This window comes from Oncorhynchus nerka, unplaced genomic scaffold (assembly GCF_034236695.1).
Source record: "Oncorhynchus nerka isolate Pitt River unplaced genomic scaffold, Oner_Uvic_2.0 unplaced_scaffold_1895, whole genome shotgun sequence".
NCBI classification, from domain to species: domain Eukaryota; kingdom Metazoa; phylum Chordata; class Actinopteri; order Salmoniformes; family Salmonidae; genus Oncorhynchus; species Oncorhynchus nerka.
This window is the reverse complement of record NW_027039430.1, coordinates 13682-27946: the sequence shown is the minus strand read 5'-3', so window position 1 is coordinate 27946 and position 14265 is coordinate 13682. Positions and strand designations below refer to the sequence as shown.

Below are 14265 nucleotides of genomic sequence, written 5' to 3'. Positions count from 1 at the left end.
AAGGGTGAGGGATTCTGAGAGTATCCCTGTGAATAGTAGATATTTGCCAGAACAGAGGGATAGGCCAATGAGTGATATATGTTTCAATGAGGTTGGCTTAGCATTCATAGCCATTGTTATCTGCTGTACTGCAGAGATGACACGTAAGTCATAGAAAATAGATGTTGTGGTGGCAGCTGCAGAGAAGTACTTGGGGGTATGAGATTAGATTTCAGAAGAGTTACAGGGTGTGTTGAGTTGTAGTGTCCCGTCCTCTCGGGTCGTTGGCCTGGGGTAGGATAAGACAGGGTTAAAGTAGTGGAATAAGGTGATGGGTTTTAATGAGTGTAGGGTTAGTTAGAAGGGTCATTAAATATATATATATATTTATTTTTTCACATTTCCCCTTTCCAATTTTTTCACAAAGGTAATGGATTCATACTATAGTTCAGTAGAGGGCGATAATGCAACATATTGGATACCAACCGTCTTTAAACCTCACAGAAGCAGAAGAAGAAGAATACACCTGTTCTTTTGTGATTGCTGCCCTGCCCACTATTTAACTGGAAGGAGAGCTATTCCACACAATTGTTTATGCTTTTTCTCTGGTTGTTTTTTTTTCCCAAGTCTTGGGGGACAATTGTTGATGCAACATGGTTTGGTTTCTGATTCTCATCCGGTTTGTCCAAGGTAGGACCAGTCATTTTGGTTATGTGACATCCTGCGCTTGAGTGTTTTCCATTTGAGGTAGGCCAGGCCGGCCCCACTGCGGACGACAATTGGTTCACCATGTTATTATCTAACATGTATTATGTTCCCCTTGTGTATTTCAGTGGGCAGTGTTCCCATCACCAATTTCACAAATGCTACTACTTCAAATGCTACTTTCCCTGCCACAGGTAGGCAGGCCTGCATTTGGGACCAGTCATTTTGTTAGATGACAGGCTGAAAGCTAGGCCTGTTTTCCATGTATATTTAATGTAGGCCAGCCTCACTGCAAAACTGTTCTGTTCCACTTTATAATATTTTCTTTCTGAATTTCAGTGGACAATTCTACAAACCCCATCAACAATTCTACAAATGGGACTTTCACTGCCACAAGTAGGCCTCTACTGTGATTCTAAAGTCAATCTCTTGGGCTGATGGGGCATAAAGAAACGACTAAATCTGTCTTCAAGTTTATGGCTTGTCTATCAATAAACATAATGATATTACAAAATAAGTTTGTTCACAATTTCTTTTAGGTTCTACTGCCTCAATGGGGACACGCCACAGACGAAATGATTGGCTTAAAACGCCTGAAACCAGAGAAGGTAACGCATTCATTAGATGAAGCGCACAATCCTGGACCTCTACCATGAGGTCTGGACTTTAATGGCACTGGAGGTAGTGACTTGTAACTAGTACATGTCAGTGTTGTTTCAGACCATCTCTCTCTGTTACAGAGGACTTACAGTTCGACCTTGCTATCATGGAGGGAGACATTCTGGTTTCGGTGAGTCTGTTATCCCTGCTTTCTGTCCTGTTACTGCATCTTTTAGACTGATGAATCTAATTGATTCCACCTTCTGATATACACAGCCTGAAGCTAATGACTCCAAAATCATTCAAGCCAGATTGTTGAACAGAATTACATTTGAACGTGCTCTACCGGTTGTCCATGGTGTTGGTCCTTCAGATGGTCACAATTTGAGCCAATATATCCACAGGAAAATATACAATGCATGCATAATAACCTAAGTGATAGAAATTTCAACTTCAGTACCGTCACTCTAAAAAGTTGTGTTAACAGTACTTTCCTGTGGATATTTTTAACCATCCGTGGTGTTGATCCTTCAGACCACCAGTAGAGTAAGTTTCAATGTTATTGTATTTAACATTCTGTCTTGTAAAGAAACCTTTAGTGATTTTGCAGTCATTAATTTCAGTCTGTGTATACCAGAAGCTGGTACAGTACCTTGACTTATTTCACATTTTGTTGTTACAGCCTGAATTCAAAATGGATTAAATACAAATTCTAACCCATCTACACAAAATACCCCATAATGACAGTGAAAATGTTTTAGAAATGTTTGCTAGTTTATTGAAAATGAAATGCAGAAATATCTCAACTAGTCGCATCCCAGAGTCGATACTTTGTAGAAGCACCTTTGGCAGCGATTACACCTGTGAGTCTCTCTGGGTAAGTCTAAGAGCTTTCCACATCTGGATTGTGTAACTTCTCAATCTAATCAAAATGATTCAAGCTGTCAAATTGGTTGTTGATCACTACTAAACAACCATGTTCAGGTCCTGCAGTAGATTTGTTAAAACTTTAAACTTGGCCACTCGGGAACATTCTGTCTTGGTAAGAAACTCCAGTGCAGATTTGCCCTTGTTTTAGGTTATTGTCCTGCAGAAAAGTGAATTATGCTCCCAGTGTCTGGTAGAAAGCAGACTAAACCAGGATTTCCTCTAGGATCTTGCTTGTGCTTAGCTCATAACGTTTCTTTTTGATCCTGAAACTCCCCAGTCTGCTATGATTACAAGCATACCCATAACATGATGCGTCCATCACAATGCTTGAAAATATAAAGTGGTACTCAGTAATCTTTTGGATTTGCCTGTCATTACACTTTGTATTCAGGACAAAAAGATAATTGCTTTGCCACATTTTCTGCAGTATTACTTTAGTGCCTTGATGCAAACAGGATGCATGTTTTGGAATTTTATTTTGTACAGGCTTCATTTTCACTATCAATCAGGTTAGTATTGTAGAGTAACTAAAATGTTGTTGCGGTCTCTTATCACAGCCATTAAAGTCTAACTGTTTTATAGTCACTATTGGGCTCATGGTGAAATCCCTGAGCGGTTTCCTTCTTCTCTGGCAACTGACTTAGGAAAGACACCTGTATCTTTTGTATGGACTGGGTGTATTGAAACACCATCCAAAGTGTAATTAACTTCACCACGCTCGAAGGGATCTTCAATGTCTGCTTTTTTTGACCCATCTACCAATAGGTGCCTTATGCAAGTTTTTGAAACCAACAGGACGTTGTAGTTAAATCTGTTTGAAATGCACTGCTTGTTTGAGACCTTACAATTATCTGTATGTGTGGGTTACAGAGATGAGGTAGTCATTCGAAATTCACGTTAAACACAATTGCACAGTGAATCATGCAAATAATAGATTTGTGTGTCGGCCAGTGACGACAATTTAAATCGTAGTGGCACGGTTTCAGTTGATTTAATTTTTCTTAAAGATGTTAAAATGTATATAGTTTATAAAACATTAGGAACACCTAATATTGAGTTGCACCCCCCTTTGCCCTCAGAAAAGCCTAAATTCGTCAGGGCATGGACTCTACAAGGTGTCACGCATTCCACAGGAATGCTGGCCCCATGATGTCCTCAATGCTTCCCACCATTGTGCCCAGTTGACTGGTAGTGGATCTCTAATCCGAAATAGCTCGTTCCATCTCATCCCACAGATGCTTAATTGGATTGAGATCTGGTGACTGGGCAGGCCACTGCACTAAGCTGAATTCACTGTAATTTTCGTGGAACCATTCCTGGAGAATCCTAGCCTTGTGTCTTGGGGCATTCTCCTGCTAAAAAATCAATTCACAAATGGATACACTGCTGCCATGGATGCACCTGATTTTCAATTATGTTCAGACATTCAAACGTTGCTCAACTTTTATCCAACGTGTGCCATGAAAAGGCACCCCACAGCATCACACCACCACTGCCACTCACCAGCCTGCAATGTTAACCACATGCATCCATCATGATGTTTGTCTTCTTCATACCCTAGTCCTCCAATCAGCGTGAAATTGCAAGAAAACGGGAGTCATCAGACCAGACGTTTTTCCAAATCTCCTGTGTGCAGTGTTTCCTTAGTCCACTGCAACATGTTTTTTGCTGAAAGAAGTGGTACTCTGTAAGGTTGTCGGCTGCCATACCCCATTTGTGTCAAGATTCTACGAGTTGAGCATTCTTTGGGCACAAATGTTTTACTGGACGGTCAATTGAATATAACTGTAGCCCGTCTGTTGCTCTGCACAATTCGTGTCACCCACTGGACTGCCATTGGCTGGATGTCCTTTGGGTGGTGGACCATTCTTCACACACACGGGAAACCGAATGTGAAATACCCAGCAACGTTGCAGTTCTTGACACACTCAAACTGGTGAGCCTGGTACCTACCATACCCTGATCAAAGGTACTTCAATATTTTGTCCTGCCTATTCACCCTCTGAATGGCATATATACATGATCCATGTCGCAAGGCTTAACAATCCTCCTTTAACCGGTCTCTTCATATACACTGATTGAACAGGTGACCTCAATAAGGATCATAGCATTCACCTGGTCAGTCTGTCATGGAAAGTACACTGTATATTGCTCCATTCTTTTTCTACATACTTAGTCTGGTTTTAGTCATTTAAGTTAATACTGAAATAGTTGTACCATTTTAGAATTTAAAAACATTCATAGGGGAAACGCAGAAATAACAATTGAATTAATCGGAGGCCTATGCTGTCTCGCGACAGCTGGATTTAAGACTAGGTGTTTTGTCCTACAGGAAGACCGATTAGCTGTGAAGTCACTTTGGCCTGAGAATGAAGGCGTCACTTCTATCCCCTACAAGATCAACGATTATCTGGGTGAGTGTCGAATACAGTAGGAGAGATTAACACTAGATGTTTTCTAATACAGTGAGAATGATATGCACCGTCTAATGGTAGATTGTCTCTGATCCACACAGTGGACAGAAAGGTAACTATACTAGCAGCGTTCAAGATGATTTCAGACCAGACGTGTATCCTCTTCCACGAATACACCAATGAGATTAACTACATAGACATCATCTCTGGGACAGGGTGAGTCCAAAGTGGACACATTAACACATTCTCTCCTTCCCAGCAGTTTACAGTTAACTCACAACCTCTCCTTCCTTTTTCCTGTGTTCAATCCTTTATTTTTCTCTCTTCCTGTCATATCCCCTCTTTCTCCTCCATTTCTCTCCTCCTCCTTCTCTCACCTTTCTCTTTCTTCACTTAACTCTAGCTGTGCGTCGTATGTAGGTTTTCAGGGCGGGGCCCAGTCTCTGTACTTCGGTAGAGGCTGTAACGTGGGGAACCTGTGCCATGAGCTGATGCATGCCCTGGGCCTGCACCACGAGCACACACGACCAGACCGTGACCAATACGTCACCATACAGTGGAACAACGTGGTCCCAGGTTACTCACACCAACACAACATACTAAACCACCTCACGGGCATTACATGTGGATCAGGGGAAGGGCTGGTCAATTTGTCCCCTGAAGAGCTGCAGTGTGTAGGCTTTAGTACTAGCCCAACACTAACATACCTGATTCAGCTTTTTGTGGTCTGGAGTGAAGACCGTACAGAATAACTAACTATTGACATTTAATATTTGATTAGGTACTGCCTAAGTGTAACGGATGTGAAACGGCTGGCTTAGTTAGCGGTGGTGCGCGCTAAATAGCGTTTCAATCGGTGACGCCACTTGCTCTGAGACCTTTAAGTAGTGGTTCCCCTTGCTCTGCAAGGGCCGTGGCTTTTGGAGCGATGGGTAACGATGCTTCGTGGGTGTCAGTTGTTGATGTGTGCAGAGGGTCCCTGGTTCGCGCCCGGGTATGGGCGAGGGGACGGTCTAAAGTTATACTGTTACATAACCAGCAGCTACTCTTCCTGGGCTCCACACAACATGAAACACTACATAACATGAATAGACAGTGCACCACAAGGACAGAACAACATTAGTTTAAAATGCGAATTTCTTCTGGCATGATTGCAGCAACCTTGTTCGCTAAATTTGCCTGACGCGAATAACTCTACATTGTCATCTACAGTTACCACCTATCCTGGTGTAAAATATACCTTTTACAGTTGCCACCCGTAATGGGTATCCTGGGATAACATGTAAGCTCGTTTTGAGGGCAGTTTTGTTACATTACCACCCGCAATGGGTTTCATTAGGTAAGATGAAATATTCATGCCTTGAATCATGTAGAGTTTCCTCCTGCTAGAGGTTCAACTTAATGGTTTCCATCTCAACTTGTATACATTTCCATTTTCATTCCCCTATATCACATTCACACCCAGCAGTGTCCACCAGTCACATCTGCCTCTTGTAACTCTTTTAACTTCCAGGAAAACAAGAGAACTTTAAGGTGAAGAAAGGAGATACTCAGGACCTGCCCTATGACTACGACTCCATAATGCACTACGGAACGTCAGTCACACTACTCTCCTCCTTATTCCCACTAAAGTCCTAATTTTACTCACCTTGTTTTTAAACTGCTAGAAGTATGTAAATATGAGTTTTACTGTGACTGTGTACGGTATCCAGCTCCAGTAACATTTCCCTGTGCGTACCAAATGGTTCCCTCTTTAGGTCACTTTTTTTTAACCTGGGCTCTGGTCAAACTATGTGCACTATATTGGGAATAGGGTGGCATTGTGGCGCAGTCCTTGTGTTAAAGTAGCAAGTCCTCTAATCCCCCATTGTTGGGTTTCTCCTGGCAGAAACTACTTCTCATCAAACCGGAACCCCACTATTGGCTCCAAGAAGAGGGGAGTTCAGATTGGACAAAGAAATCACCTGAGCCCCCTGGACATAACACGCCTTAACAAACTCTATCAATGTGGTAAAGGCATGCGCACACAGACAGACAGGAAAAATATCAGAATTGGGCTGCCTTTGTAAATGCAGTCATTATCGCACTGTATTCTAACCATGTTCATGTCCTGTTACAGAATAACAATGCACAGTTTATCACTTATTACACCATCGAAGAAGATTTCAACACCGCTGCTGTCGACTGAAGATTCCAAGACAAATGGCACTGACATTTTAACTTCTCAACAATGAATAAGTTGAACAAGTCCCTTAAAGCTTTCTGATGTATTGTACGTGTGTTCAGCAGCAGGTAGTTTAATTTGTCCTGTGTGCTCTTGCTGCCTTGAATTAGGCCTATTCCACTGCACTTGTCTTGGAAATAAATAAAATGATCTAGACTGAAAATAATCCAGTCAGTGTGATGTTTCTTGCAGTGTTCTATTTCATTCTATAACGGACCTTCTCAGCTATGCTCATCATGCATCCCAAGGTGGGATCAGAGATTAAGAAGATCTAGCATAGCAGGAGAGACGACTTAAATTAATTGTGATTCATACCTTAAACTTGGCCGACTACCTAGGCAACAGGACTTAGACAGCAGGGAACAGACTCAACAAATTCAGAATTTCACCCTCTAGAAGGGTGTACTACGAAATAGGTTTGAGTTGGCGAGGTAAGTTTGGTACACTCTTGAGCCCAACTCAGGATAACCGGTACCATGAAAGTGGCCCACCTTTTAGCAAGAAATACTAAACAAATATACATATAGATGTATATACACACTACTGTTCAAAAGTTTGGGGTCACTTAGAAATGTCCTTGTCTTTGAAAGCCTTTCGTCCATTAAAATATCAACTTAGCCTTCCATAAGCTTCCCACAATAAATTGGGTGAATTTTGGCCCATTCCTCCTGACAGAACTGTTGGTAGGCCTACTTGCTGGCACACGCTTTCTCAATTCTGCCCACAAATGTTCTATAGGATTGAAGTTGGGGCTTTGTGATGGCCACTCTAATACCTTGACTTTGTTGTCCTTCAGCCATTTTGCCACAAGTATGTTTGGGGTCATTGGTCGTAAATGGGTCTTCCAAATAGACAATCTTTAACTTCCTGACTGTCTTGATGTTGCTTCACTATATCCACATGATTCTCCTTAAACATGATTCAATCTAGTTTGTGAAGTTCACCAGTCCCTCCTGCAGCAAAGCACCCCCACATGATACTGTAACCCCCGTGCTTCACGGTTGGGATGGTGTTCTTTGGCGTGAAACCTCCTCCTAACATGATGGTCATTATGGCCAAACAGTTTGATATTTTGTTTCATCAGAGCAGAAGATATTTCTTTAAAGTACAGTCTTTGTCCCCATGTGCAGTTGCAAACAGTCTGGCTTTCTTATGGCGGTTTTGGAGCAGTGGCTCCTTGTTGAGCGGCCTTTCAGGATATGTTGATATAGGACTCGTTTTAATGTGGATATAGATACTTTGTACATGTTTCCTCCAGCAATTTCACATGGTCCTTTGCTGCTGTTCTGGGATTGATTTTCACTTTTCGCAACAAAGTACGCTCATCTCTAGGAGACAGAACGCATCTCCTTCCTGAGCGGTATGATGGCTGTGTGGTCCCATGGTTTTTGTACTTGCATACTATTGCTTGTACAGATGAATGTCGCTTTGAGCGTTTGGAAAATACTCCCAAGGATGATCCAGACTTGTGGAGGCCTACAATTTCTTTTCTGAGGTCTTGGCTGATTTCTTTTGATTTTCCCATGATGTCAAGCAAAGAGGCACTGAGTTTGAAGCGAGGCCTTGAAATATATGCACAGGTACACCTCCAATTGACTAAAATGATGTAAATCAGAATCTTCTAAAGCCATGACATTTCCTGGAATTTTACAAGCTGTTTAAAGGCACAGTCAACTTAGTGTAGGTAAACTTCTGACCCACTGGAATTGTGATACAGTGAATTATAAGTGAAATAATCTGTTTGTAAACAATTGTTGGAAAAATTACTTGTCATGCACACAGATGTCCTAACCGACTTGCCAAAACTATAGTTTGTTAACAAGACATTTTGTGGACTGGTTGAAAAATGAGTTTTAATGACTCCAACCTAAGTGTACGTAAACTTCCGACTTCAACTGTACATAGTTGTACAGAGAACCATTATCAGCAATCATAACTTCTGCGTTCCAATGGAACATTGTTAGCTAATCCAATTGTATCATTTTAGAAGGCTAATTGATCATTAGAAAACCCTTTCTCAATTACGTTAGCACAGCTGAAAACTGTTCTGATTAAAGAAGCAATAAAACTGGCCTTTAGACTAGTTGGGTATCTGGAGCATCAGCATTTTTGGGTTCGATTATTCTGAAACTCGTCAGCCTATTCTAGTTCTGAGAAATTAAGGCTATTCCGTGTGAGAAATTGCCAAGAAACTGAAGATCTCGTACAACGCTGTGAACTACTCTACAGAACAGTGCAAACTGGCAATAACCAGAATAGAAAGAGGGGGAGGCCCTGGTGCACAACTGAGCAAGAATACATTAGAGTGTCTAGTTTGAGAAATAGATGCCTCAACTGGCAGCTTCATTAAATAGTACCTGAAAAAAACCTGTCTCAACGTCAAAAGTGAAGAGGCGACTCCGGGATGCTGGCATTCTAGGCAGAGTTGCAAAGAAAAAGCAATATCTGACTGGCCAATAAAAAGATTAAGATGGGCAAAAGAACACAGACACTTGGCAAAAGAACACAGACACTGGACAGAGGAACTCTGCCGAGAAGGTCAGAATATTCCTTGGGTTTACACCAATCTTACTAATACTGCACTGATCACACTCAAACAGAAGAGGCTGATGCTTGCAATTCATTTTTATTGTAAAGTTGTATGATATGAAGCAGGAAGAATTAACATCCAAAGGCCCATTTAGGGCCATGGCAAACTGCCTATCACAGACCCTCTCCCTCTTCCTCCATGATGTCCTCCAGCAGCTCATGAAAGCAATGCTGTCAATCCACATGGAAGCAGAACATAGAGTACTCCTGTAAAACAATTATTCCGTCAGGAATTAATCAAACAGACATTGAACAAATGGGATTCACAGTAATACATTAGTCTGAGAAATTTCAAACATGAGCCCCAGTTGTGGAGCCCCTATCCTCTCATCACAAGCCCAAGCACTTACCTCATCTGCTCTTCTGTGTTTTCCTCTTCCTGCCTCCCTCCCTTTCATCCTTTTCTATTGATGCTTCAACAGATAAAGAGACCTCATATGCCACAATCTGTTTCAGGAAAAAAATCCGAAAGCCCACTTGAGGTGAATAATCACATGAGATCAGGAATTGTAGTGTTTGAGTCGAAAGACATGACCTAAACATACTTCTATCAACACTAATACAGTTGTCTACAGAGAACAGGCTTTGATAGTAAACACTTACCTAATGTAGTCATCCAGCTGTGCTCCTCCAACCCTCCCATCCTTTCCAATTGATGCTTCAACAGATCTGTTTCTTTGGCTGCTCTTTTCATCTATCTCAGACTTGAACAGCCTTAGAAAGAGGACAAAAGGAAACCAAAGCAACTGTAAAAGAGAAGTAGAAGAGGCAGACTTCCTTTCTTTTTGATGTCTGTTGGTTATTTTTCCTGTGCTCTTGGTCTTCTCCTTTTCTGCTAATCCTTAGTTATTTAGATAGTTATTTTGGCCATATGTCCATCAGAAATCTAGTTCAATCTCCTCTCTATTACTCTTTTCACCTCTTTTCTCTGGGTCTCTGTTTATCTTGCCTCCCCCCTTGTGTTTTCCATAACTTTCTTTTGATCCACTCAGCTCTTCTTTACTGCTAATCTCATTGACCTTTTATCCCATGGTCCTTCCTGATTCTGTCCATCAGAACTTGAATTCTATATCTCCTACTTCCCTCCTGATAAACCACTCTGGTCTCTCTTCCTCCTCTCTCATGTTTCCTCCTCTTCACCCTCAGGCCTGGCTTCCTTATAATTTGTTCCTCCTTTTGCTTATTTTCTCGTTTTTTGTTTGTTTTTTCTCTTTAAAAAACCTCATTTGTTGTTGTTTATTTTCATCTATCAACATACCTAGGAGCATTGACTTGTACATTTCTTCTTTTGTCTGCTCCCTTTCTTTTGTCATCTACTCAAAAGTTGTCGATGCCTCGTCCGCCGCTTTCTTCTGCTTCTTCCTTGTTCTCCTCTTTGCAGACTGTGCGTGAGCGGTCTCTGGACGTTGCTCCCTCTCTTCCCTCCGCACAGAGGCGTCAGATGTAGACGCTGTGACCTCGTATGCCACCACCTGTTTTTCTCTCTGTGTCTGTCCTTTTTTCTGACACAGCGCACGCCTTTTTTCTCTTTCAATCTGTGCATTCCTCTCTTCTCTCTCATACAGTTTCTCCATCTCCATCTTGAACCTGGCCTCGTGATCTTTTATTCTTTGAAGCTCTGCTCTCTTCTTATCCTCGTCCCGTATCCTTGTCTGCCTTTTCTGTTCCTCCTTCTCTTGTTCCTGCTGTATCTTCAATCTCCTTTTCTGTTCCTCTTTCCTCCTCTTCTCTTCTTTCTCTCGTGCCTTTTGCTGCATCTCCAACACCTTCATTCTCTCCTTTTCCCTGTTCCTCTCCTCCTCCATCCTCTGTTTCTCCATCTTTTTCTCTTCCTCTGCCCTCTTTTTCTCTTCTTTTGCACGGGCCTTTTGTTGCATCTCCTGCTGCTTTCTTTCTTTTTTCTCTCTCTTTTTCTCTTGCTCTTGTTTCTTTTTCTCATGTTCAATCTTTAGTTTCATCTCTGCCTTCTCCCTTTTCCTTTCCTCCTCATTCAATTTCTTCTGCCTCTTTTCCCACTTTTTGAGCTCTTCGTCCCTGGCTTTTTCCTTCCTCCTTTCAATCTTCATCATCTCTTCATTTCTCTTAGCCTCATACTTGAAATATTTGATCCTGTCTGCGTAGCTCATGGCATTAAGTTCTTCTATCCCTCGGCTTGCCATCATGGACATTGCATTGGCGGTTGCAAATCTACCTTCCCTTTTACCACTATCAATCTCCTTCCTGTCCCTCTTACTATAAGGATCCCTGTGTAGACATCTCTGCTGTTGTCCACTCATGCTCTCCTCACTTTCACTACTCCCCTCCTGACTTGTGTCCTCACTCACACTCTGAGACACATCATCCTCAGACGAGCACGAGGGAGTCACAGCATTCTCAGTGATGACGCGGAGCGCCTTGATGTAGTCAGCTTCTGTGTTCACTTTGTGAGCGAGCGGGCACAGCTCCTCGTAAATGGATTTCCATGTGAGTGACTCCTCACAAACGTCGTCAGGCAGGTATAGATCAGATGATTGCCTCTTGAGCACATTCACAACCTCTGCCAGGTCCTGTTGGGTGTCCCCCTGAGTGTCCTCTCGGGCGGCCACTGGCGTGGCCTCTGGGCTGGCCGGGCGCTCGGGGCTATGGCAGGGGAGCAGAAGGCCTCAGTGTCATCGTTCTTGTCATCGCTGTTTGCCATTTTCTTCAGAATCTCTTCCTTTCTCTTTTGGGCCATCCTCTCTTTCAGCTGTGCTTTATACATGCTTGCAATTTCTGCTCCTCTCCGTTGAACTTCCTCAGACAATTCCTCAGACGATGCAGTCTCTGGCCTCTTAACCTCATCCTTGACCTTTGCCTGGCCAGTCAATGGGGACCTGGGGTGGACCTGCGGATGGGTCTGTCTCATCCGGGCAGGAGGGCCGGAAGCCAGGAGGTGGGATGGGACAGAAAATCGGTGTGAAGCGTGTGGGTGTGACGTCTTGGACGGAGAATGAGGCCATTTATCAGGGGAGGTGCAGCTCTGTGTGTCCAGAGGGGGAAAGATTGAGTGTTTCTTAGGTGGGTCCTTCTGAGTGCCGGCAGCATGCTGGTCAGGCTCCGATTGGCTGTTGGCGAGGTACCTGTGGTGGTTGTACCAGGGGAAAGCTGGCAGTGTTGGGGAGACGGGACAAATAATGGAGGAGGTGGAGCGCTGCTTGATCACCCCTTTATCCACCCCAATCTGTATGATGACAGACACACTTTTCTTACTTAATAACTTGATGGTTATTGTTATTACTATCTTAAAACAATTACATGTGTATGGGTAATAAATATCATAGAGAAAACATGTTTTATTACTGTATATTAGCCTATTAGGAAAATGGGAAGGTCCACACTTTTGGAATCATTCCAATTCAGAAATTCTTCCATCCCTTTACAACTTTATTCTAAGAATGCAGATCTTCCTCAGAATACTACCAGTGCAGATTCTATACCTTCTTAAGAATACTACCAGTGCAGAATGCAGACCTTCTTAATAATACTACCAGTGCAGAATTCTGACCTTCTTAATAATACTACCAGTGCAGAATGCAGACCTTCTTAATAATACTACCAGTGCAGAATGCAGACCTTCTTAATAATACTACCAGTGCAGAATGCAGACCTTCTTAATAATACTACAAGTGCAGAATGCAGACCTTCTTAATAATACTACAAGTGCAGAATGCAGACCTTCTTAATAATACTACCAGTGCAGAATGCAGACCTTCTTAATAATACTACCAGTGCAGAATGCAGACCTTCTTAATAATACTACCAGAATGCAGACCTTCTTAATAATACTACCAGTGCAGAATGCAGACCTTCTTAATAATACTACCAGTGCAGAATGCAGACCTTCTTAATAATACTACCAGTGCAGAATGCAGACCTTCTTAATAATACTACCAGTGCAGAATGCAGAATGCAGACCTTCTTAATAATACTACCAGTGCAGAATGCAGACCTTCTTAATAATACTACCAGAATGCAGAAATGTGCAGAATGCACCTTCTTAATAATACTACCAGTGCAGAATGCAGACCTTCTTAATAATACTACGCAGAATTCAGACCTTCCTCAGAATACTTCCAGTTTGCAGTTATTTTTCTTGCCTTCTTATTTCACTATTCTATCTATTTAGATCTCATTTCTGTGTATCAGGATTGGGAACATCTAAAGCAACTACATTACATCTACTTATATGAAAGTCTGATTAAAGAAAAGGGCTCTTGTTACCTCCTCCAAGAGTTGGTGCAGCCTAAATATTTCTCCATACAGCGCCTTAATCTCCCTCATGTTTCCTCGCTCAGTTCTCCATGTCTCTCTAGCCAATCTCCAATGGGCGAGGTCAAGGTCATGGATATCCTCCCGCATGCCTAGTTCAACCTGGGTTCCCTTCTCATTTAGCCTCTTCTTTTTCCTCTTCTTCTGGATAGAATCGGTGTTCTCCTTGTCCTGCCTACACACCTTTGGGGCAGTAGGGATATTGAGAATAGAACATGGTATATTTTATTTTACTCATTGGATTATTATGTGCCTTCCATTGTATTTCATTATTATAGAATATCAATAATGTTGACACTAGATCAAGCTGTAGTTTGTACAAAGTTTACACTGATTGGCCATACATGATTAGTCTGGACCACTTTAGTGGGTCGTAGATTTAGCCTGCAGATGGGACTTACATTAAGGCTTGGGAGTTGTGAGGAGTTGTGAGGCTGGTGTGTTCTGGGCCTGTGGAGTTCAGTAGTTCCTGTGCAGAAATCATCCTGTGCAGTCCGATTTGCCCATGGCTAGAAATGAAAATGATGACAAACATGC

The 14265-nt window shown here is 42.3% G+C and overlaps 1 protein-coding gene and 1 pseudogene across 1 annotated transcript; one reads left to right on the top strand and one right to left on the bottom strand.

The window, feature by feature from the left end:
- Positions 1-558: 558 nt before the first annotated feature.
- LOC115120954 (astacin-like metalloprotease toxin 5) lies at positions 559-7032 on the top strand. Its single transcript, XM_065014945.1, has 11 exons — positions 559-669; positions 813-878; positions 1024-1080; positions 1224-1292; positions 1425-1474; positions 4547-4628; positions 4730-4844; positions 5032-5204; positions 6142-6223; positions 6517-6638; positions 6748-7032. The coding sequence occupies exons 1-11, from the start codon at positions 633-635 to the stop codon at positions 6750-6752; spliced, it is 858 nt and encodes a 285-aa protein (XP_064871017.1). The 5' UTR covers positions 559-632; the 3' UTR covers positions 6753-7032.
- A 2440-nt stretch (positions 7033-9472) lies between these two features.
- On the bottom strand, positions 9473-13911 carry LOC115115530 (golgin subfamily A member 6-like protein 22; annotated as a pseudogene).
- Between the last annotated feature and the right edge of the window lie 354 nt (positions 13912-14265).